The sequence below is a fragment of the Falco naumanni genome, chromosome 6 (genome assembly GCF_017639655.2).
Source record: "Falco naumanni isolate bFalNau1 chromosome 6, bFalNau1.pat, whole genome shotgun sequence".
Lineage (NCBI taxonomy): Eukaryota > Metazoa > Chordata > Aves > Falconiformes > Falconidae > Falco > Falco naumanni.
The window spans coordinates 84,971,963-84,997,879 of NC_054059.1; the positions used below are offsets into that span (position 1 = coordinate 84,971,963).

General features: G+C 42.4%; 1 protein-coding gene and 1 long non-coding RNA gene across 2 annotated transcripts; one reads left to right on the forward strand and one right to left on the reverse strand.

The window, feature by feature from the left end:
• Positions 1-11,175: 11,175 nt before the first annotated feature.
• LOC121090481 lies at positions 11,176-19,997 on the reverse strand. Its single transcript, XR_005828577.1, has 3 exons — positions 19,833-19,997; positions 12,516-19,390; positions 11,176-11,974 (listed from the first exon to the last, which is right to left on the reverse strand). It is a non-coding gene; the product is annotated as an uncharacterized LOC121090481 (long non-coding RNA).
• Positions 19,998-21,176: 1,179 nt separating this feature from the next.
• Positions 21,177-24,838, forward strand: PIGM (phosphatidylinositol glycan anchor biosynthesis class M). The gene has a single exon (XM_040599070.1). It carries the CDS (start codon positions 21,310-21,312, stop codon positions 22,558-22,560), a length of 1,251 nt encoding a protein of 416 aa, XP_040455004.1. The 5' UTR covers positions 21,177-21,309; the 3' UTR covers positions 22,561-24,838.
• Positions 24,839-25,917: the final 1,079 nt, after the last annotated feature.

Below are 25,917 nucleotides of genomic sequence, written 5' to 3' on the forward strand. Positions count from 1 at the left end.
AGGATAGATCCCATTTTCTCTGCAAATGGGTTAGATTATCAGGAGAGTTAACAAAAACTAAACCCAAGTATATACAAGAGAAACAAAAATTGAGCACTATATAAAAGACGACTGCATTTGGCTTTTCATTTCAACAAAGAAAAGAGAATGAAGATAAGGTTCAGAGAGTCATAGGGAACCAAAATACTTGGAGCATGGACAAAAAAAAAGCAAAAAGCATTACAAGTACAGAGCAAAAAGAGTCCACTCTCACTGGCCAAGGATAACCAGTCTTTAAAATGAATTGGTACCATCTACTTCCCGACCAGCAAAAATGAAGGAACAAGTTCTGAGCAAGTTTCAAACAGGGAGAGCATGGCTTTGTATCCATGAATAACTTTAGCTAGTAAGGAAAAAGGCTGGCTGCAAAATATGAAAAACTTATTTATCAGACCAAGCTGCAGTAGTTCCCAGGGATTTCTCTAAAGGCGCAGAAAGCCACAATAGGGACTGCAAAACCCGAAGTACATGGTTGTTATGTGGCAGAGGGAACTGAAATTTACAGTCATGAACTCACAGCGATGTTCAGAGTTCCTTTCACTCTATCCCCGCCCCCCCGCCCTTCCCATGCAGCAGTTGTTTATCTGATAGTGCTGCAGGGTGCTAATGCAAAGGTTATCCAACTTGCGTGTTTGGCCTCATGGTACTACTTATTCAGCATTCATAACTGTGGCTATGTAATATGTGCAATAGATAATTTTAAGTCATTATAATGCAGTTTTATCTGGCACACGTTCATCAGAGAAACTGGTTTCACCTTGGCTCAGATTGTTTCAAATCAGTTGATAGTGGAAGAATAAACAGAAGTGAAATCTGACTTTAGCTGTTAGCTCACCTTAGCCCAAGAGCTCACCTAGTAAAAAGCAGCAATCAAGACACTTCCTTTGGCATGCAGCAGATGTTCAGAAGTGACCAGCAGTTAGCCCCACAGATTCAGCCACAGCTCTTCTCACTGCCTTCGTATTTCATTTCTGAGGTGTCAGGAGGTTATTTCCATGGCCATATTACCATTTCAGTTCTCATAAGTGGAAGTATTTTTCATTCTCCTAAAACATCAAACTTTGCAAACACATTAAGAGGAAGGACCTTGAAATATGGAACCAACCTTGCAATCTAGACTGATAATATCTTGAAAATTAACAATCACAGCAAGAACCATCAGGCATGAGACTCATACCCAGGAAGCAAATCGCAGATATGGAACTGCAGGTACACATCCCTGCCTAACCACTTCTCCAGCCAACTAAATGTCACTTTAGTTTGGTGAAGCATGTTCCAGCACGTTGTTGCTGACATCATAAACACCTATTTGCCAGCTTCCAATTGTCCTTCCCAATGATATCCCTGACAGTACGCACAATATCCCAATCGTTTGTATGCAGGCACCTGTGGCAACGGAAGGCCAGCGCTCGTTAATCAGAGCGGGAAGAGGATAAAGTCACGAGCTTCAACTGATGATGGGCACATGTGACAGTAACGTGAAAATATTTCAGTTCTAAACGTTACTGGGTAATAACACTGTCATCATCAGGATACCAGCGCTGCATCCACAGTAATCATCCTCACTCCGGCCTCTCTCCATTTCACTGCCTAGCGCTTGGGAAACGCTACCTGGATAACCTCTCCATGCCCGTAATTCAGAGGGAAATGAACAGGCCAGAAGTCACACTCCCCCCTCCTTGTACACAACGCCGAGTCCTGCTGCCTGCAGAAAAGCAAAGGATTGCCACTCAGCAGCGCGGTGCGTGGGTGCGGAGAGGAGACTGCTCTGAGGCAAAGATGCCACACGTCAAAGCAGCCAAACTGACACCGCAGTAGTCATTCTGGGACAAAAATTCTCCAAGTCCTACAACTCCAAAGAAATGAGGTATTGTCAGCAGCAAAAACTTACCGAAGTAACAGAAATGCCCACCTCACAGGCCCTTCCTTCCTCCTCAAACCACCACTGTCCTTCCTACATCCATCAGCAGTGAGGATGCTGCCACAGTATTTATCGATATCAAATATTCATGGCTTCATCCATCAGCACAAGCACAAGGAAGTGAAGGGTTTTGCTATTTCAACGTACTATTTTTTCTGCCATAATCTAAGATCCTTCTTTGCCCAGCTCTCTTGCCAAAAAAAGACATTTATTAATTTATTTTCATAGTAAAAGCCAAGTAGCTGTAACACATCTCTAAACCAGCCTTATAGAAACCATTTTGGGACGGGGGTGGGAGGGAAGCACCATAATCAAGAGGCAGAAACCATGTATGATCTTCAAAAGTTCCAACAGGCCATTTAAAAGGTGCTATCTCTTCCCTTTAAAGAGACATTGAAAAAAAAAAAATCACTTAAACGCAACACAGATGTCTGAGCCCAATAAAGCACCCCTACCAATAAGGCAACCTAAGCATGTGATAAAGTCTGATTTGGCTTCATTTAATGTTGATAAAGTATTTTTGTGGATTTTCTTGGAACAGTATCTAAAACATTACAATTAAACATGTGAATCAGCAAAGAGAGAATGGAAAAAGGAGTCTTCTAGGGCATCACAAGTGGGACATAACGCATGACTAATTTTTTTTTCAGATCCTTATTTTTAAATTGTGTTGAATTAAAAGATACATAGTTACATTACTCTCACATGGGTTAAATGTTCTCTAGCCACCAAACGCTTTGTGATTTGTAATTATTTTCAGTTTTAACTGTACCGCTTTAGTATTTCACCTCTATAAATTAAATTAGATGACTTGGAAAAAATTAATCAAGCAACTCCACCATTTGCTTGTCAAGCGAACACCATTTACTGCATCCACCTTTAGGCAACAATCTTACATGGTTCATATTATCTGTATCAGTGTGATATAATACAAGGGTTTGGGTGCAGGGTCTTGTTTGGCTGTGCCTTGTTCTAAATAAAATACTTTACTTTCCAGAACTGCCAGAGGCTGTGGCAAAAACACCTTTTTCAGGAAGGCAAAATAGGAAAAATATTCCTTTTTTATTTGCTCTACTGTACTGCAATTACATTATATTGAGGACAAGCAGATAAACTATAGTGTCCTCCTGATGTATCTATCAAAGAGATGGTGAAAAGATTGCAAGTAGTCCTGATTACCAGAGGAACACCTCCATTACAGAGCCCCGGAGGGCTCTAACTCCCGGCTATGATGCTAGCAGCATGAGTCAGTTCTGGGTTGCCGAGAAACTACCCTCTTCCTTTCCTGTGTTGTTTTCCCTCGTTAGGAACACACTGGCTTCAGAAACTGAGATGCTAACTGACCTGGAAAACTCATTTCTTGTATAGTGAATTCAAAGTCCAACCTGCTCATTGGGGCCTGAACTTCACCCTGCGGCTACAGTGTTCCTGTGCTGAGACAGCAACAATCCTTTCCTTCTTCTGTCTAGTTTTCTTTCAATCTTGAACTTTTTTTTTTTTCAACTTTTTTTTTTTCCTTAAGTATTTTACATACAGGCATACTGATTCAGGCAGGAGGTCAGGAGCAGTCAGAGCATAGGCACAGGGCTCCAAACAAGGCACACCTTCCCAAAGTGCAGAAAAAAACAGAAGCCTTTCCCAGGAGAGCCACAGCTTCCTGACTTGTACAGCAGGATGTCCAAGGAGCGAGAACAGGCCTGGTAATTCTGCAGCTTTCAAAATCCCATCTTCATGGCAAAGACCTTTGAAACGCAGCTCCCCGAGGTACCTAGGGAAGAGGGGCTTTGGTCTCCTGACCCTGAGGAATCCCACCTGACAAGGGTTCTTTGAAACCTTGTCCCAGCAGCATCCTAAGAACCCAGGGAGCTTGTTTCTTACAGGTAACAGAACAGAGATGTTTAATATGAACACAGGAGATAACTATGGGAGAGAAGGGTGCAATGACCCCAGGTCACAAATGGGAGCAGACTTGGTATGGTACTTGATGAACAGCACCAAGACAGGCACTCTGGCATAGGGAACAAAATAAGACTGAGAAATTTGCAGGTTTGAAGCAAGCAGGTGAAGGATTAGAAACAAAATCAGGACCATGAATTTAAAGGAGAGACACAGCAGCAAACAAACATTTCTGACCCATGGCAAATTAAGTACACTTAGATCAAAAGTTGAATCAAAGGACATAAAATAGGATTTTATTGCCAAAGAGGAGGTGGGGGCGCATTAACAGAAAAACAGCTTTAGCATGCAGAAAGGCATTTCTCTCTGGAGACATTAATCTTTGCAGAAAAGCTAGGTGTGGTATTTCTAGGATCACAGAAATATGTTTTGCATGAGGGAAAGAAATGAGAAAGGGCTTGTAAGAGACCCAAACGCAGAAAAACATGAGCAATTTCAAAAAGATGATATATCTGAAGCCAAAAGTCGCACTTGCTTTGTATTTTGAGACATGTAGTATGTAAGGTAAGGGCTTTCATACATTCCACAAACTATCCAGACCTTGATATTCCATAGGCTGCCAGGAAAATGCTATCTGGATGGAGGCTGGAGCAACCTGGTCTAACAGAAGGTGTCCCTGCCCATGGCAGGGGGGCTGGAAGCAGATGACCTTTAAGATCCCATCCAACCTAAAACATTGTGATTCTAAGATTTCTACAAGAAAATAGTATTAGCTTTTCAAAAATCAGTGTTCAATACAACCCTACAAAAGTATCAGTAAGCACTGTTTCAGTAAGAGGAGTGTTTAGGAAAAGGATGTTTGATATTTTAACTTAACAATTCTCTTCATTTAATTTTGGACTTTAAGTAAGATTGAAAAAGATCCCGAGGCTCTGACTAAATTCAAGTGCAGATAATTACTGTACTTTCTGGGGAAAACCAAAACTCTAAGGAATAAATTATTTTCTGGTACTTCAGAACACAGACCAGCACAGTGCTAGGTGAAGGTGGTTTTATATATACAGCTGCTTCTCAAGTTGTGTCAGCAACTTCAGGCAAAATTTCCACTGACTTCCCTGAGATTTACAAGTTCAAAAGCTACAGACAACAGTCCATTCTCTGTTTGCAGGCCATTTAGCTTAAAAGAAAAACTTAAAAAGTATAAATAAAAGAGACTGTCTCATGATCATTATTACTCCAGGTGAACTCAAACTTCAATAATTTGTTTCCTACAGCATTTGGATACTGCTACAGACGCAACATATCAGCCATCGCCTCCACAATGCTTCTGCTGAGGCTTCACTTGCTGAAAATAATTCTATTTTTTGTCATACTGGCATCCTTTAAGAGCTCAGTCCTATCATCAAGTCCTTGACTTACTGGGCTGTAGAACTGCATTTCCTATGCAAAATGAAAGAGGAATGAAATGAGAAAGTGTGGCACAACAGCCTGCATCCATACGGCTAACCTGTTCTCCCTCAAAACATGGGGGGCTCCTTCCCTGCTACCTGTGGGAAATGGTCACTAGCCCACACCGTCCACCACAAGGGATTGTCAGAAAGAACAACGATTGCCTCGGGTGAAAATCACACCACAAAACTCACCAAATATGCGATCACTGGACAGTGCTGAAACACAACTCCTAGCCCAGCTAGGTTTCCTAACCATGGACACAGTCTTAAGGCCTAAACTCATCATTGGTCCCTCCCCCACTCCTATTCCACTTAGTGTACAAGGAGAAATACAATCATGTCACACGGGTTGTCAAACGTCTGCCTCGTGGTCCTGCAGGCAAGCTCTTTTGAAAAAGTCTGCACTTTCAACTTTTTCTGAGCTCTCCCTGAGAGTGATCTCATCTCTTGTAGCGTAGCAGTAAAAAAGTAACAAGGTTTAAGATAACAGCATCTTTATTCATTACAGTTACTGTGAATATTCCACTTAGAATTATTTTCAGACTATCATATTAAAGATGCATTAAAGATGTGCGACTCCTTCCCACTCCTTTAAAAAAGGATGGGGGGAGAAATAAGCTGAACTAGAACAGTTCGTGAAAATAACGCATTCAGTACTGAAAAATCACAAAGGCAAGAGCTACACACTTAAAATAACGTTTTTTAGTTTAGTACAGATACTCTTCCCCATTTCCAAATTTAAGCAGGTATCCCTCCTACTGATTGTGTGGCAAGTATTGTCACGTTGAGAAGTCCCTGGCTCTCTAGAAGTGTACATGCTCGATGTCTTGTAAAAATAGTTCTTGGTTGATTTTGCTGCAAGAATTGTTTCAGACTACAATTTCTCCCTTCCATGAACCCAGACCCAGTTCTGTTTCAGTTAAATTCTAACGTGTTAGCAAACTTTCTGACTTGTACAGCATGATGTAATTGTACTGACAAGATTCACTTGCCAAGGTAAAACATGCAATAATAAGCAAGCATACAAAAGGCTGGTAGTAACATCCATTAAATCTAACACTTCTCTTAAAAGTGCTGAAGTTGCTTAGAACTCTACCAAAAACTGTCAGGCTAAATTTATTCCCACAGATGGCTGGTCCTAGGCTGAATCTTCCTGAAGCCTTCACCAAGATGAAGGCTGCCATGATCAGGCATTTTCCTACATTTGATGTTTTGGACTCCTACGAACCAAGCGGGAAGCCAGAGATCCTACATTTTGAACCACTACCTTCTTGGAAGGAGGAAATTGTGAATTTCTAAGGAATGTTCCACAAGAGATGGAGACAAACGCATCTGGATGAAAAGCAAAGACTTTGCTCCTGGAGAGGGCAACTCAAAACCACTAGGGAGTTTTAAGAGGAAAGCGATACTAGAACTCTCTGGTCTTAACAAAAGGATGTGAACCGACAATCCAAGGCAGTAGTCACTGGAACAGGGAAAGAAGCTAGTAGGAAAGTGAGAGCTGGTGTGTAGGCAGAGAGACAGATTGTACATGGATCTGAAGGAGGGACAGAGGCTGTTTTACACTGCTGAGTAATCCTGGAGTCACTTGTCCACAGAGGTACCTCTCTCAGCTGTACAATCGACATAGGGCATACGGATAAAATATGACAAGTCTAAGAACAAGGAAGACAGAGTGGTGAATTTCTACATGCCTGGACTGCCTGACTTAAGCAAAAACTTCAACCTGTTGCAGACTCCTACAGGCCCTCCTAGTGCATTTTGGTGGGGGATAGCATCTCACATTTGCCAGTAACCTCTCAGCCCACAAGCTGAAGAGAATGGGAGAGGAAAAAAAAAAAGTTAATCTAAGAAAATAAATTGGAACTATTTATCTGAAGAAGAAATACATTCTTCCTGGGGAAAAAAAAAATAGGCAGATTCTAAAGGCTGTTTTCCCACTCTGGACAGGAAAAACTACTTTATTATATACCACATATCACTGAAGTAAAAATTAAAGACTGATAAAAGTCTTAGAGTTACTTACATGAACAATCAAAACATTTCAGATAGACGTCACTATTCAAAAGTTTTGGCTTTCCGAATTACTGAAATGATTTACTGGTTAGGGACTCTTCATATCTCATCTACATATATTCAGAACTGGCCACAAAAAAACCAAAAACAAAAAACCCCAGTGGTTTGGGACTACAAGGGTGAGGGAAAAACTATGGGGGTTTCTGTGTGGATTGACAGGCTGAACTAGAATGGCACAAACTTTATCACTAATCAAAGCAACACTTTTTTTCCTCACCCCTCTTAATTACAGCCTCTAAATACAGGGCCTCCAGTCAGTAAAACTTTGTAGCAGAACCTGACAGTACACTAACATTGTGTTACCGTCTTTCCCCCCACATTTGGGCCCTTCGTTTCTACCCATCGTAAAGGAGTAAATTTAGCTTGTATCATTTGCTCATAAGCTGAACTGAACACTCAGTCCCCTGGTAATATTCTGTGGCAAAGCAAACACACAATTGCAACGGCCTTCTTCCTATTGCTCCCGAACAAAATTCTTTACATGCCTCTCTCATTTTACCTGGGATCTCCTAAAGAAATTAGAGGCTGTCTTTTTTTCTTTTTTGATTAATTACTTTCAGCTAAGATCACAGGTTGCAGCTAAGACCTAATTCACAAAGTAACACTCCTGAGTTTAGTGAGGTTTATTACTAAAAATATCCATAATAGGTCATATTTAAGAAACTCCAGTTTAATAAGTATAACTTGAAGATCAAGTCTTAAAGCTGACTAAAAACAGAGGAACCTCATTACTAACTAGAATGCTAGAAATACTTGAAAACATCATGGAAGAAGATCCTCATAGGAAATCTTTACTTCCTTTCAGCAGGTTATTTGATTGCAGGTGCTTCTACCCAGTTCTAATACAACAGTATCTATAACAATGTTTTAAATTAAGTAGGAAAGATAGGTGATAGGATTAAGCACCATCATCTTAAAGTTTGTGGGACAGAATTATCAGTGCCATGCCCTGCAAGATCCAAGGAAGGAAAATTTCATACCTAATGACTCACTGTAAGAATACATGACAGACACAAAGAAATGAAGTATTTCTCTCATCTACCTTTTCCTGTCAGTCGCATTTTGGTGGACTCGCTCCAGCTCTGTGGAGGTACCTACTTCTTTCCATTAATTATAGAGGGAAGGCAGAGTGCTAGCTTAGGCTAGACAACTAACGGTTAGACAGCAAATATTCTGTAAATTAAACCCAGGCCATTGTCAGTTCTATACTGTGTAAGTATTTCTAGGCCCTTGCTAAAGGGACAGCATGCTGGAAGCCACTCAGTTCTCAAATCTTCCCAAGGCCAGCTTGCTATTGACTGAGATACTGCTACGAACCGGCTACACATCCAAAAACTCTGTATCCTACATTATCTTGTTCTAAAAAGAATATAGATACATTATTGTGCTGAATCGGATTTCGTGCTGATGAACCAAAAACTAGTTTTAATGCTTCCTCACCTATACAGATTTAAATTTTTAAGGGTAGTCTGCAAAGGTTGAAAGAATGAAGGCTTAAGTTTACACAGAAACAGAATTAAGTAGCTCATGAAATTCAATACTTCTTAAAATTCTTTGTTACAAATTAACCTCTAAAAGCTAGTAAGTCAAGCCTGTAAGACATTAGAGTCAACCCTTCCCCCACCATGTTTCCCTCTCTATTGCTATTATTCTTTAACTCAGTATCACCTTCAAATAGATTCGCCTAGGCCTTTTGGGAAAAGAGGTTGGAGACAAATCAAACTGACTCTCACATGGAATTACTAATGCTGACCCAAAGTCTTTTCATGCTAACTCTAAAAAAAAACCCTAAAGGTAAGACTTCCAACATTACTATTTTTTCAGTCTTCTCTTCAAACATTTTCTTTGAAGCAATTTATACTAGCAACTGCCTGCCAAGTTTAATTGCATTTCCTTCAATTTCATATGCCTCTGCATATAAGCAAAAAACATTATGGAAAAACTGAGTGATTCACATCGTAATTGTTCATTGGACTTTCAGAGAACTACAGTAGCAACATCACTACAAATGCTGATATGTAATCACAGATACATTATGACGTACATGGAGTAGTTTAAAAAAAAAATCAATGCAATCAGAAATCATTGAGAAGATTTATAATCAAGATTTTGCCTCACATTGGTGCTGACATTTGTCTCTTAGATATTAATCCTTTTTCCCCATCCCCCACATATAACAAACTATTTACCTTTAGAAAATAAAACCCCCTTCAGAGCAGGCTTATTAGGTGTGCTTTCGTCGTACATTAGGGGAGCGTGCTCCACTGTATAAGTAAATATTGTCTCAAAGTAAACACCTCACACAAGCGTACTGACTGTATTTCACTTCTGCTTTATGATTTGTTCCGAACATGGAGGCCCATTTGCTGCCTCCTCTACAAGGATTAAGCTGCAATCAAGGTGAGACAGCAGGTTGGGGGTGGTAAGTGCCACAAGCCTTCCTCGTTTCTCATAAAAAAAAAAAATCAAAAGTGGACAAGAATGCTATAGTGAGCACATTATCACATGCACAACCCACTCTACATTAACATCTCTGGCTTAATTTATATTAAAAAAACACTTTCATACTTCAAGAAACAGGAAATATTTCAGTTCTGAACTTGACTTTCCATTTTATAGGAAATGGCTTATTCTTTCACTTTCTCCACTGCTTTTTGGTAACCCCCAAAGCAGCATCCTGAAGACCAAGACACGCTGATCTGTTCCTGAAGTTATTACAGGTGCTACCGTGAGCACATTCCCAATTCCGCACATAGCGTGATGGCTTTTCTTAAATAACCTAAAAAATCCGTATGATGTCTGATCCTTTTGGTACCACTGTCACCAGCATGAAACATACACCTACAAAATATTTGACTTTAGCACCACCACCTGCAGGCAGCTCTTTTCAGCAGCTCTCTTCCCAAACCACCTCTCTCGTCACACTAGTGGTATCTACAGCAAGGACAGATGTCCCAGGCCTACAACAGGCGGGAAGGGAATGAACCTGATTGTTTAGGTTGGACTCAATGATCTTAAAGGTCTTTTCCAACCTAAATGATTCCATGTTTCCTCTACATCATCACTATGATGTTGATTATAATTGTTCTGAGCAAGGTAGAAGAGTGCTCAAAACACTCCAGGTTCCTTGCTTACTCACCCGTGGCCACATCTCCCAGTCAGATGGCAGCAACTGTTATTTTTTCAATATATCCACAGAAGTCAAAACCTCAGTGACACGGTACTGTTCAACACCCAGAGAGCACTGCAAAGATTACATTAATAGACTGTTTCTGTTTCAAAGAATATCCACAGAAACTTGCTTTGCTCTTCCTTCCCTCCAAAGAGAAGAGGAGACAAGTTATTTTAGTTTTAAATAGATCTCCAAAATTGAAGAGGCGTGGCCAGAAGCTCTAAAGACCCACAAATAAAACTGTCAATTTTTATCACTCTGGTAATTAAAAAAAATAATATATATAGTTTACAGCATTTGTTTCATCAGTGTTTCTAAGTTGTTAGGGTTGGAGAAACAGTACACAAAATATGTTAATATTTGCCTATAAATCAAAACCAATGACCTAGATTAGAATTATCTATTAGAACTTCCACTAGTTTATGTGGAATTTGCTTAATTTTCTTATTTTAAAAACCATTCACACAGAAATGCATGATGCCCCTGTGATTACTATGTCACATGGAAAGCCACAACCACGGCAAGTCTGTGAGGTGTAGGGAGAAACAGATGAAATATTTCAGACTTAGGCTTAAAGATTACTTTCTATCATGCATTTTTAAAGTTCTTAAGACTTCTCCAAGGGGTCAGGTTGATAGGCTGATTTATTTCAATCAGAAAATATACACAGTTTCACATTCAAAGGATATCAAAGGATACATGGAACTCAAATCTCAGCATGGTCTCTCTTTCCACTTGAGATACTTTATTTCATTGAAGACTGAACTTTCAAGTTCAGAAAATTGTCAAAAGGGACACTGAATAAGTGAATCTTTCTGGTGTTGATGGTGCTAAGGGAGGAGCGTAGCAATATCCCTTGGGCAAATTCTGCTCATTCTTTTTTTCCCCCTACACAATTCTACAGATAGTCTGGCTCTCAGAAAGGAAAACTGTCTTTATACATCAGTTGTAAAGCAGCCAGCAACTCAACAAATACAATGTAAAACCAGGAAAAACATTCTTGATTTTTCTAGCCATTTGACAAGAAGAACTGCTGCATCTTTTAAAGATAAAAGTGATTTTAACAGGAATTAAAACCTGACAGAGCAGTCCCCTCAAAGAAGGCCACAGGTTCACTGATGCAGAAGTTTCATTTTTCAAATGACTCTTATGCTAGCTAAAAATTACTACAGCATGATTTATACTGGAATTAGAAAAGTTTTATTTTCTTCTAATTCTCAGGAAATACACAGTTACCCCAGAAAGCACTTAAATAGTAGATTCATTGTGAATGATTTATGTACTTTGTAGAAGCACGACACAGAGTTCACCACAATGCTAACTTTGCACGGTTCCAGTCTGGGCTGTTCAAGGAACTCTGAAGATTTCCATCACCCTCGAACAGCGTGGCTCCTTGGTAAGTATCAAGTGCTGACTGACCTGTTATTTTTACAGAAATAATTAGCTTACAGTTTGTACAAATACAAAGCAATTAAATAAGGAAAATTACTGTTACTTCTCATTGCATCAACATTTCAACTTAATATACACCTTACCCTGGGGATATTTTTGTGCTGTATTTTTTGGCACAATCAACTCTGAAAGATCCACCAAATAAATATCAGATATAGCTGTCCTCTTTCTCTCAAAAGCCAGCCTCTCCTAATCTTCTGCTACACAGAAACAAAGCAGGATCTACTCTGACACAGGATAATCACCGGCTGAATCTCTACTTATACATATGCAAAGTTCATATCAGCAGACTCAAATTCTGGCAACAAAGCGTCAAACTCAACAATGCGGCAGTCAGCAAGGACAAATACTGAAATTCAACACTAATCAGAAGGAAGAAAGCCAAACAATACTGAAACAAGTGGCGGTGCCTGTTGCCAATTACACGGCAGAGACAGAACACTACATATGAATTGTCCCAAGTCTACAAACACGGCTTGCCCCAGCTCTCTACCATGGGTTTACTTACCTGTAGTAGGAGTTTTACTGCTGAAACACGGAGTCTGCCTTCAATTTCTGATCCAGGTGCAGCTAACCTGCAGGGCACAAGGGGCCAGACAGCATCCTCGAGTGCGTGTGGGAAGGAGAGAATATTCCAGCACACCAAATGGGGGAAAGTTGACAGGTTGACGGCGCAGCTGTCACTTTGAATCAACAGTGAATGGAGAAGCTCTGTCAGTTGAGTTAATAGGCACATGTACATACAGTATCAACCTATATAACAAGGAGGTGAGAGAAGTAGGGACAAAACTGTAACTGCTAAAGACAGCACCAAAGACAGTATGAACTTTGCTACCAGGTAATTATACTCTGCAGAAGCACCACCACCTGAGATCGTTAACAGAGTAAGAGGCCGAGCTCAAACCTAAAGTGAGCATAAGCAACTAATCCAGCCGAGTAACTGTCACACTTTGAATGAAGAGCAGCTAAATAAATATTTAGGAGACAGAAAACACTAGTCACCAAGGAAAAGTGCGTTTCCACAGACAGCTATTGAAGAATAATACATCCTCTACATCTAAGTCTCTGGGACCATCTCTCTTTAGCTTACAATTCCATAGTGTCAAGCACAATACCATCTTGGCCACTATGCACAATAGAATAGGATATCGCAGAAGGAATAATAAGGTAGAATTATTACTCAGGGACATTTTTCAAGGAGATCTCCCTGGCAAGCTATTAAAAAAAAAAGAAAAGAAAAAAAAAAAAAAAAAAAAAAGGAAGACAGCATTAAAAAGACGGATTCTTATTTTCCTATAAATGCACTTAAAACTTTTTTCAAAAAATTGAGGATTCTTCCCAAAAGAAATGTTTAGAAGACCACGCCATCCCTAGAAAACAGAAGAGGGAAAAAGTTTAACAATAGTAATACACCCTTTAAGTTCAAAAGATACTTAACCAGTTTAAAATCATTCATAAGGCAGGGAAACCCTTTATTAGTTAAGGCCAAAAGCACTACAAGCAGCTAAAAAAAAATATGTTTTGTTCCCTTTCCACAGAGAGTACTTGAAATTTTATGCAACAGAGAACAACTGTTTTTTGCAAAACCTCTGGAGGACGTGGAAACCCAGAGAATGTTCATCCACATTTTTCCACACACACTGTATATCTGGCTAGCAGTACCAACCATTACCCAGAGCACTGCTGTGAGCAAAGCAAACAGGTGATCTATTTTTTCAGTCAAGGCCTTTCCTACTTAAATAGATAAGAGCTTAGACACACTTGGAAACAGAGTGTAAAACAGCTTTGGGAAGACCAGAGGATTACCCATGTCTCTACAGACTAGAGCTCCCTAACAGCTGCTTGCCTCTCCTACAGGCTGTTCCTTCTTTCCAGGCAATGGGAGCCAGGAAACCCCACCTGCACTTCCATTTAGACATTCCCATTCAAGAACTGGAGATGGAACAAGAGAGCTATTCCCTCTTCTCTTTCACCAGTCCCACAGGAGAAGACAGTCCCATGTTCTCCACACACACACACACTTGCTGTAGCTCCTCACAAACTGCAGCTCTGGAGCCCTGCCAGCACAGTTAGCTCTAGCAGCTGGGCGCTGCCTTTTCCAACAGCTGCTTCTAAACAGCTGCACAAACACAACTGGAAAACAGTGAGGCTGCACCATATTACCATGGGGTAAAAGGAAGCCCCATAATAATCCCAAAGCCTTACATTTATTGTGCAATACAGTGCTTACAGGCCTGAATTTTTCATAACTTACTGCTTCACTCTTTATTTCTGTGAACAGCTTCCCGAGGCATTATGTCAGCATAAAAAAGTAGGTGGTAGGACAAGAACCACTTGTCTAAGCGTGTGAGATTTCCTCAATGAAAGCTAAAATCATTCAAAGGGAAGCAGGTACTCCCACTGACCCCCCTAGCTGCTCTAAACTATGCCCTGTCTTCCCTTGGTTTTCACTGTGACCAGATCAAAACACCACCAAGAAAGAAGAGGGGAAGGTTAAAAGACTTTTTTTACCGGTTTCGCTGCTTGGTACCTGGTATTGAAAGTAAGTGCAACAATGTCATCAGGATTATTGATAGAAGAAACATTAAGATGTTTAATGTTGAGAAGGAATGGCAACTTTGTTGGGTGGGGTGGTTGGGTTTTTTGGGGGTTTTTGGTCACACAACATAGAAGAAAGTAAGATGTTAACATCTCTGAACCATTGATTAGCTTTGACCATGAAGACAAAAGCAGCAAACTGCATCACTGATTTTATTAAGTAATTTTAGAAACTTTTTTAGTGCTACATAAAATAACTGCTCTGCCTGTGGCAGAGACTTACAACTCGATTTTGTATCTACTGGGGAAAAAAAAAAAAAAGCGCAAGCTTGGAAATCCATGTGATGACCAAAAGCATAAGAAACAGAGTGGGTGAGGATAGTCCCTACTGTTCATCTCAGCCAACTCCATGAGATTTAGTTCAAGACTACATCTGTAAGTGGTGTTTACTTGTTCTTATCTTCTTACCTCATTAACAGCAAACATGAACACAGCACAGAACAGCGAAGACTGGTACACAACAGCTCTGCAGCACGTCTGGCCCACTGCACCTTCTGGAAGAAGGCACAGTTTCTGAGCACAACACTTAGGAGTGATGCTCAGAGTAACATGCATTCCCTGGTGTCTTGAATACCTGCTGCAGTTCTTCATCTTGCAGGGGCAGTACAAGTATCCCTATTAGACTCAGTCAACTTTCTCTCAAAACTTACTGAAGCACTTGAGAGCTCTACTCCTCTGGCAAGCGTCCAGAATTCCCAACAGCTACTCAATATAATTGCACAAACTACTTTTTTGGTTTTGTTTTTTTTTTTCTTAAACTAAGCCAAAAAAACCCAAACACACACCAGACAAAAAACCTACAGTGATTTGGCTCAAACCATCAGTTAAGAGCTGGCTCTGCCCCCTGTTGTTGTTCTTCCTCCAGAGTTTACAAAACTCTGTCGCACAGTACCTCCAGGGATGAAGAAAACTTCCTTAAACCTTTCCAAATCCAGGCGTCCTACATCTCAGGCAAATCACCTAACACTCACTCTGAAGGACTGAATATGTTTTCTTAGCAGTTGTGTAACCAAACCCTTTCCAGCATCTCCAACCATTTTTTCCAGCAGAAACTCTTAAGAAATGGAATCTGAACTTGGTAATGAAAAGCTGTAGTTTTTAACAAACTTGTATGCTCAATCTTATTGCTTGTTCTATAGTTACGCTAAGCACAACATACCAAGCGATATACAGAAATCCATTATGGCTATACAGTTATTTATATTGACCAAACAAATCACATTTTACCTTTTTCCACAGAACCTATTGTTCATTAGAGAGAATTATACTAATTTTTTATTTGCCTTTCGTATCTTTCATCCCTGTGCCTTCCATTGCAGGTGTTTTATTTACTATGTGTTGGTATAACACTAGTTCGTATTTTCATCTCCTTAACCAAGGGATCAAGACAAGAGACCACAGCATGGAAAGACACTCAACTGGCTGGAAACGGAGCTGTGGCAAGTTACGGCCCTCTGCTAGACGTTCAAGGACCCAGTCAGAATCGTTTCCTTATGCTTGGGGCACAGTAAGTCCACAAAACCTGAGCCCATCCCCCCCCTCCACAACAGTAGCATAATAGTGAAAAATATTCAGATTAAATTCCCACCAACTTTACACAAAAATTGCATTCAATTTAAATAGAATTTCCCTACTACGGGGGAAGCAGCAACACAAACAGGCTCTTAACCAGAAAATGAAGTCCAAGGAAGAGGATGGGAAAGACTAAGAGAAGCTATGGCTGCTTCTTCCTCAGGAAAACGTTTGATCAAAACTCCCATGTTCTTGGATCCCACGGAGCCCAACTCACCCAAGCTAGAAGAGGCCAAGTCTCCCTAGTTTAGCTACCCACCGAAGCAGTTTCTGTTCCAGTACCAGCTCGTATTGTTTCAGGGGATGATGATAAACTTGTGGCCTCAACCACAGCTCCTGTAACTTGTGAGTTACAGCCCACAATTCCGCACCTAAAACGTTAGTCTTGCTGACAAACCTGCCACATGTGTTTTCTCAGACGTAGCCTTTTTTTGTGAAATAGTAATTTTTAACAGGTTTCCTTGCAGAGTAATTTTTATCCAGTACTTATTTTCCCTGAAGGGCTAGCATTTTACCTAATACACCAACACACAATCAGCATAACCACTGCAAGCAGAACTCTGCAAACACCACTTAAAGCAAATTGTGCAAAATCATAATGTGGTGGAAAAAGGAAAAATCCTTTACAAGTCAAATCACATTCTCCAAATGGCCACATTTTTAGCACAATGTGTGAATAAGGGTATAGATTTATCAAACGGTTTTAAGTAAACATATTAACAGAAAAAGCTTAAGGGAATAGTGGTAACCTTATATTTATAAGAGTGGTTTTCTTCTGTGAGGAGTTCCAGTGGTTTTTTTTTTACCTTATTTTTGCAAAACCTGCTGTATTATTCATTCCAGTATTAAAGCACAAACAAACGTTTCATTACATAATCTGAATTACACTTCCCTTTTCCCAATAATATCTGAAGTTCAACACACTACAAATACTTGAAAGACAACATATTTGCAAAAAAAATTATTTTATCAAGCCCAAAATATCCAACATAAGTGTTGTCACTTTTTTAACCAAATTTCATGTGCTACAAGAAACAGATTGTACTAATCACCTTATCAAAAATTTACTGTCAGTTTCTAAGTATATTGAGTAGGAGTATTTCTCATGTAAGAAAACATTCTGGGTTCAAAACCCAAGAAAATTAAAAGGCACCTCTAATGAATTACAGCACAGCAGTCTCCCCTTTCAGAAGTCTGAAGACCACACACCAGCTATTGTCTAAGACATTCCTTCCTACATATCTTTAATACTCAGCTTTCCTACCACCTTTTACATATATAGACTCATATCACAGCACACATACAGTAAGACAATTTACAAAAAAGTATTAGCCATTACGATGAAATTTTATCTCTTAACAACAAAAACTAAGTGTAGCTAACCATTAACAATTAGGTAACTGCAGCAGAGACCTGCACAAAAAGCGCCTCACCCCAAGGTCTCAGCATAACAAGCTAAAGAAACCTGCTTGCCTTCCTCCTGTGAAGCCTCTTGCTGCTCACTCTTCCATAACTTTTCAGATATTTAAGCTTGTTTAACCTCCTAGGCCACTTGAATCTTAGTAAGGCTCTCACCACTGCGACCCAACACTTGTTCCCTCTCTTTGCACTGCTACCAACCACTGTGTCTCCCTTAATGTTACTTCAGAGCACTGCTACCAGAATCATCCTCTCATTCATTGTCAACTTCTTCACACCCCTTTAGTAGCCTCCTTTTTCTCCTCCGAGTTCTCAAAGGTAATCTGTTAGTCTCTCCAATATATAGCCCTACTGTATCTGTCAGTATAGTAGCTATAGTAGATATAGTTTTTAGCCATTTGTTCATCTTTGTTCATCGACGAAAGTAGCCTTGCCTTATTCCTCCTCAAAACTAACCTTCTACCTTAGTGTGGAGAGTAAACCCCAAAAGGCAAATAAATAAACGAGCAAGTGTGATCACGGCTGCTCCTGACTGACCAGGAACCTGCTAGTCACTCTCTCCCTCACTCACCAGCTGTCACCCTCCAGCTACACCTTGGTTTTCAGATGATAAAAACTTCCACTAGGTCTTAACATCATTTGCATAACAAGGCCCATTGCATTGTCCTTGCACTGCTACTACTGCCCTGTAAACCTAAAGTAATGACTGGGCACTTGAGGTAGTTTCTGCATTATATGTCCCAGTGCTGCTGAAGTAGGGTCTGTCACAGACAATGACAACGTGAGAAGTTAATGTTAGGGATCAGGCTTATCACCCCCCATCATGAGCATGCAACAGAAGCACGCATTGATGTGACCCCAGTTTATAATCTGATGGCACCATCTTTGAGACTGTGTAAACCAAATGCATGGTAAGCAATGGGGGAAACACATATGTGCACATATATGTATATATGCATTTCTGTTTAGTTAATATTTTATGCGTGGTTATGGCTGACTCCACACTTTTCTTGATACTCTTTGCATCTTCATGTGCACTGGAATCAGTCACTTTCAGTCCCAGCAGTTCTATTAGTTTTTATCTCCTAGCATTTCCTAAAAGTGGTTCCTGGTGGCTTGTATAAATAAAAGCAGCATTTTACAGGAACAACAGATTTATAACTTTAATAAGACTGCCCTCCTTCCTGCATTAAAGTCTACAGTACATGACAAATCAGGTTAAGCGAGCTGGTATCAAATCTGAAGCCAAACCCATTTTTGAGCCAAACCTTAATTCTCTGAAGAGCTTCAAGCTTATTTTCAAGATGTTAAATTATTGATAAGGAAAATAAATTATTTTTCTAGCTCAGGCAATGTCATACAGTCATGGCATACACAACAATAGCTAAGGTACCTTTTCTGTTTTACTAACTTCAAACCCCTTTAGAATTAAATTACCTACCTTTTCCTCTTTAGAATCCAGATAAACAGTCACTATGGACAGCTTCACAACCCCTATTAACTTCAGATAAGAATAAAAGATTTGTCTGAAAACAGACTGTCAGAAACAGACAAACATTTGAGACACCTGCAAACTCCTAAGTGTTTATTAAACTAGGATTATTTAATCAATGCCATTAAATTTAGGCACTTCAGCAGATAAACAACAATGCATTCTGTTCTGACAATGAACCGTTTCCTCAAAGGATCTGAAATAACAAAGCATATTCCAACCAAAGAGGCAACAGAAGAACTGCAAACAATCCGGGGAGAAAGCAGGCAGATAGCAGGAATACTTCATGAGCAGCAACCTTCCTGAAACAAACACAAAAATAGGTCTCTACATGCATATTTTTGCTTAGACCTGCAGTTCCACAAACTATCAAGTGATCTCAGTCTCAGTGATTTTATTAAGTTTCTATCTCCTAGCATTTCCAGAGGATATCCCGGGCACAACAAAGGATAAGTGATATAACCTTCTGTAAAAGTATCCCAGCCATTAGGGTACAAGATGAAAAAAGGAAGGTGATAAAATGATGTTACCAATCTTTCCTGTTCTAAAGTAGAACAGCAGTAATGAGTAAACAATTAATTATGAAGAATCCACAACCACCCTCATGCCCTATCCCAAAAAAGCCCTAACCATCAGTTATAGGATTTCATGATGTCATATGGTGAGTTAATCAAGAAGTCTCTTGAGCCTTCCTGTTGAAGATGTGGGGTTTAGTACACAATATGTAAATATCTGGGGACTTACACAGACAGAGGAAAAACTGGTTCTCCAGGTTACTTGGTTACTATGCTTCTCCCATTGGACATCTCAGCCTATATGCGATTGCATTATGCAAAGTGCAGCAGTCTAAGGGATAAAAATGAATAGCTGCGTGTGCACAAACAGAAATATCTTTTTGTCCCCTGAATAACCTACCAGTTAGGACAGCCTCCAAGACTTCTGTGCCAAATGCAACGTGCCTGCTCCCAGTCCTCTGATAAGTGTCCCCAGAACAGAGAAAAAACAGATGATTTTCTTTAAGCAACATGAGCCAGCAACACTGCAGCTCCCACAGCGTTCCCAAATTAAACCATTCGGCAAAAATAATGCAGTTGCAATTAACTACTAAACAAGCAAATGCACGTTTTTTTGATTAATAAAATGCCTCTAAAAAAGCCCTACGCAGTTCTAGCATGAAACCTGTAATACTGCTAAGTAATAAATACCTGTTTTTAAATCAGACACAATTCCAATGCAAGATACAATCTAGAGCAAATAGTTTCCTGTCTGGGTTATCTGAAAAACGTATAACCCCCCCTCAAAATACAGTGGAATTAATTTCTTTCTAAGCTCTGCTTGTCACGGTACTGTTTCTGATCTAATTAAATGAGAAAATTGCTGTGGAAGGAAGCTCACCTAAGTGCTCTAGAGAGAGCTCATCCGTCTAGGCAAAACACAGCCATTTGCAGAAAGTAAATAACAGATGTTATTTTTCCTTCTTCTGCTTACTGAACCACTGTTACATATGCTGCCTCCCTGCCCACGGAGCCCCGCAGACCCACGCCCCTCAGGGTGAAGGAGCGGCGGCAGCGCGGCCCGCGGCGCCCCCTCCCCCCTCGCCAAGGGGGCCCGTCCCCCGCCAGACCCTCAGCCAGCGGCCGCAGCGGCGAGCAGCCAGGCCCCGCGGCCCGTCGGAACACGCACAGGCCGCCGGCAGCGCAGCCACGCCGCCCCGACGCCAACGCGGCGAGGGCACGCAGCTCCACGGGCTCTCCGCAGAGCCCGGCGCCGCCGGGCCCGCAGCCGGGGGAGGGGAGCGGCAGCGGCTGAAGGGAGGGACGCCCGGCTCCCCGCAGGCAGCCCTGCCGGCGCCTCAGGGGGCGGAGGACACCTGGTCTCGCAGCGGCAGCCGCAGAGGGGAGGCATGACCGGCTCCCCTCAGGCAGCCCTGCCGGCGCCTCAGGGGGCAGGGGGCTCCCGGGCCCGCGGCAGCGGGAGGGGAGCGGCGGCGGAGGGAAGGGAAGGCCAGGCCAGGCCCGGCCCGGCTCCCCACGGCCCGCGCACAACCCGCCACGGCTTCGTGGCGCGCCGCGCATGCGCGGTCCCGCCCCCCGCCCCGCCGCCGCTACGGGCGCAGGAGCGAGCGCGGCCGGGGTCGCGCCCCCGTGGCCGCCGCGAGCTGCGCGCGGCCCCGCCGGTGCCTCCCCCCCCCCCCTTCCCCGGTTGCGGACGCGGCGGTGCCATGGCGCTGGGCACGGTGCTGCTGGCGGCGCTGCTGGCGCGGCTGGGCCTGCTGCTGTACGGCCTGCACCAGGACGGGGCCATGCGGGTGCGTTACACCGACGTTGACTACCGGGTGTTCACCGACGCGGCGCGGCTGGTGACCGAGGGGCGGTCGCCCTACCGCCGGGCCACCTACCGCTACACCCCGCTGCTGGCCTGGCTCCTGACGCCCAACGTCTACCTGGCTGAGGCCTGCGGGAAGCTGCTCTTCGTGGCGGGGGACTTGGCGGCTGCTGTTGTCGCCTACCGGGCCCTGCGGCGCCGAGGGGTCACCGGCGGCCGGGCCTGCGGGTGCTGTGCCGCCGCCTGGCTCCTCAACCCGCTACCCATGGCCGTGTCCAGCCGGGGCAACGCAGAGGCCCTGGTGGCTCTGATGGTGCTGGCCACCCTCGACTTCTTGGAGGTGGGGAGCATCGGGAAGGCCGCGGCCTGCTACGGGCTGGCCGTGCACCTGAAAATATACCCGCTGACCTACGCGCTGCCCATAGCGCTCCACCTGCGGGGCAAAGGGGGGGGCGGGGAGGGGGCGGGGGGGACCAGGAGTTGCGAAAAAGCAAAGTTTACCTCCATAGGTGACCTCTGGCAGCTTTTTCTAAAGGTGCTGAACCGCGATGTGTTGCTTTTTGGAACGGTTGCGGGCTTCATGCTGGCTGCCTTGACTTTTGCTTTTTATTACCTCTATGGCTGGGAGTTTTTGGAGCATGCCTACCTCTACCACCTGACCAGGAGGGATATCCGTCATAACTTCTCTCCCTATTTCTACATGTTGTACTTAACTGCGGAGAGCAAATGGAGTTTTGCCCTGGGACTCGCAGCTTTCCTGCCCCAGTTGCTTTTACTCCTGGTTGTGTCCGTAGCTTTTTACAGAGACCTTGCCTTCTGTTGTTTCCTACACACCGCTATTTTTGTGACTTTTAACAAAGTATGCACATCCCAGTACTTTGTCTGGTACCTCTGCCTTTTGCCCCTCGTAATGCCCAGTGTTAAGATGCCCTGGCGTCGTGCTGTGGTGCTTCTCTTTCTGTGGCTTGTTGGACAGGGCCTGTGGCTCGCTCCTGCGTACTTTCTGGAGTTCAAAGGATATAACACCTTTTTGCTTATATGGTTGGCGGGCTTGCTTTTCCTTTTTATTAATAGCCTCATAATTGTTCAGATAATTTCACATTACCAAAAAGAAGCACAAGTTGCAAAAAACCTCAAACAACACTAAAGGCCAAAATCCAAAAGCAGCCCTACTGTTCTTGATTAGGCTTTTCCTGTCACCAGGACTTTGTTTCATGTTAAATGCATGTACATTGTACTACAGCGTGTTTTATGTAAATGGTACTGTTTCAGGGCCATGAGGGCACTGATCGGTCTTAATTGCCCTGAGCAGTCCCACTCCTGCCCTGATCAGCGTCTGTGTCTGTGGGTGTACCTGTCTCCCATGTGGACCTCAGAACTGCATCCTAACTGCCTCTCCAGAACTGTCTCCAGCCCTGTCTCCTGCTGCCCCTGGCTGGACTCCCTGGAAGGACCCCAGACCAGTTCATGACTTCCCGTGTCTGGGGCTGTGGGTGAACTCTTACCAGCGCCTGTCTTCAGACACAGTGTGACTGCACCCCGGTCAGTGAGGGTATGGCCTGTGCTGGGGTCACCCTCAGCTCCTGCTCGTACCCCGTCATGGAGCAGCCCCAGTCTTACTCCCTGGCACTCTTTTAGTGAGGATGTAGTCTCTGTCTAGAAAAACACATAAATGGATGTTGCGGTTTGACAGTCTTGTACATTCCATCAAGTCGGTGGTGGGGTTTGTAAAGGCTAAGCTAATGAACGGATGTAAGACAACAGTTATTGTGGACGTTAACAGTACAAATGCAAAGAGTCAAATGTACAACTCTACTTGTGTCCCAAAAGCACTAGTGTTTATACCAAAAGTAACTGGAAATGTAGTCTCTCGGTATTTCAATATCTCTACTATTAAAAATAAATTAAAAAGAAAGTGAAAAGAGTTGAGGAAGTGGAGCAATTGCCAGAATAAAAGGGAAGTTTTAAAATAGGAAGCTCTACAACCTGTCAAAATGAGGTATTTATTCCCAGATGAGACACGAGAAGATGTGGAACTGGGTGTCCGTGGAATTGAATGAGAGGTGTTCAGAGCCGTTTCGGAGTCAGTACTCTCAAGAACATCCTGCAAGAGGTCTGGTGTACACAGCCCTTGTCTGAGGTGGAAGCTGGCGATGTGTTTTTAATAAAATCTTGCATGTGCCAAGATTAAGAATTTTCACATTTGCCTCAGCTTTTAGTTACATCCTACAGAAAATGAAACCCTTACTGTATCACATGGAGCAGAGCTTGAAGGCAAAGTAACTTCAGCCACTCCGTGGGATTCCCAGTGTTGTCAGCAGGAAAGGATGTGGCCAGGCAGGCTCCCTTCCAGGTTTATGCTTGTCGTGCTGCCTCTCTGAATCCTGCGATCTCCTGAGGCAGCCCTCCTCCCCAGGACTGCGGGGGCTCCCGGCTTTCTTACGTACAGGGTTTTCTTTCCTGGTTGTAGTTCTACCTCATGAGGCTGAATTGCAGTGTTTTGGCTGTGAATTTTTCCCATTGCTTCTCAGGCCTGCTGAGGCAGTTATGTGAAAAGAGAGGAACCCCCTGCATCCCGACAGCCCAGAGCCAAAGGGTGTGCTACCAGGAGGAGTGACAATGTCCTTACACCACTCTGGCCCAATTCAGCCGACCTGGTGTGTTAGGAGGAAGGCTGATTTCCCTGCTCAGAGCAGTGCCAGGTGGTTCTGCTCCCTGCAAAAGGCATCCTGGTTTCCCCAACCGGTCTGCACTCACGCTCGCCTTCACATTGTGAAGATCCTGCCAGCCTCTCTGTAAATCCAGAATTTGGATGAGGCAAGGAATATTCTTTTGACAAACTGGCTTGGTTTTTCAGGCAGGTCTTATGGACATGGCACTGATTTCCTTCCCCTGGCCTTGCCTGGGATGAAGGAAGACTTCTAGCATCAGCTTGTCCATGCCTTCCGCAAGAGGTTTATCAGTCAAAAGACTGGCGGCGCAAGGTGCTTTCACACACTGTTTAGTTTTATGTAAATCTCCAAAAGATTTTCTATGTGCTGTGAGTGTGTGAAGAGGAAGTGTCCCACACGTGGTTTTATTTTCTGAGGTGGAGTTTGACATGCCCAGTTAGTGTTTCACCAGAAGACTGAAGAAGCTCTTCTGTGCGAGTAACTCTTCACCCCATCCCAACATGCAGGCAATAGCTTTTTTCCCTTGCAGCTGATCTGTTACCGGTTACAGATTTTTCTGTTGCAGGTAGCATGGTTTCTTCCACTAAAGCGATGTTTCATATCTCTTCAACAGACCTAATTATGCTCTTTTCAGACCTTTCCACTCCCCTATGTTTCCCCTCCTGTTGGCAGAGAAAGGAAATGAAAGCCAAAAGGCATTTCCAGCTTCAAGAACCTTTCAAAATAAAAAGACATTTTGAGTTGCTGTGTTCATGACAGAATTGTAATGTTGTTTTTTGGGTGAGATGAGAAGCAATTTCCTTATGACAAACACAGTCCTGATTCATTAATAACTAAATCGTTTTGAGGCCTTCAGAAGGCAAGTTTTTTGGCAACAGGGACCAAAGAGTACCTTCCCTTTGTAGGTCAGTACCAGCCTTTCAGCAGTGATCTGAGAAAGTCGTGCATAAATGAGATATAAAAAGGCTTTTATACAAACTTAGGTTTACAGTCATCAATTTAATAATCCAGTATGACTCTCTCTTTTTACAGTACTTGTTTTGTAAGTAAGCTAGTCACCCAAATGTGTTTGGGATTCAGTGACTCATAAAAAGCTGCATGAGAGAAATGAACTGAAAGAGACGAACAGGAGAGATATCCGAGAGTTTAGGTCATGCAAATTGCTTTAGATGGTTAAATGGAATTGAATAACTTCATTCACTGATAAAAAGCATTAAATCAAAATAATTGTACCCAAGTGCAGAACAAGTTCTAATTCATGAACAAGTCATGGTGATTAATCATAATGCCCTTAAAATTTACCAAATTCATTTCCTATGGAGCATTCATTGCTTTTGATAGTGTTCAGATTCTTTTGCTTAATAATTTTATGTCCATTTATCTTTTGGTAATTGAGAACTGAAGTGTCTGAATGCTAGCTTTCATTCCCTACCATGGGCTGCAAAATGGTAATGCTGTCCATTTTCTAAAAAAAATCTTGAAGTCTCCAATGGCATCTGTCTCATTTCCAGAAATTTTCCACATTGCACTGCAACCAGCCCTGAAATGCAAAGTACAAGATGTGAAAGATTAAGTAAAAAGAAGAAAATAATTATAAAGGCAAATAACATTTTTGCCTTGCTTTTTACACCACGGCCTATAGTCCAAAGGCTCATGACTTTATTCACGGGTGACTTTAGTCAAAGCTTCAGTGTTAAAAATAGTTCACTGTAAAATTTATAAATGGAATTACTGAAATAGCATGGTAAACAAAAATATGGTAATAAATGTTTCATTAAGTTTCAGTATGAGCATGCTAAAAATTACCATCTCTGACACGAAAACCGTGTACT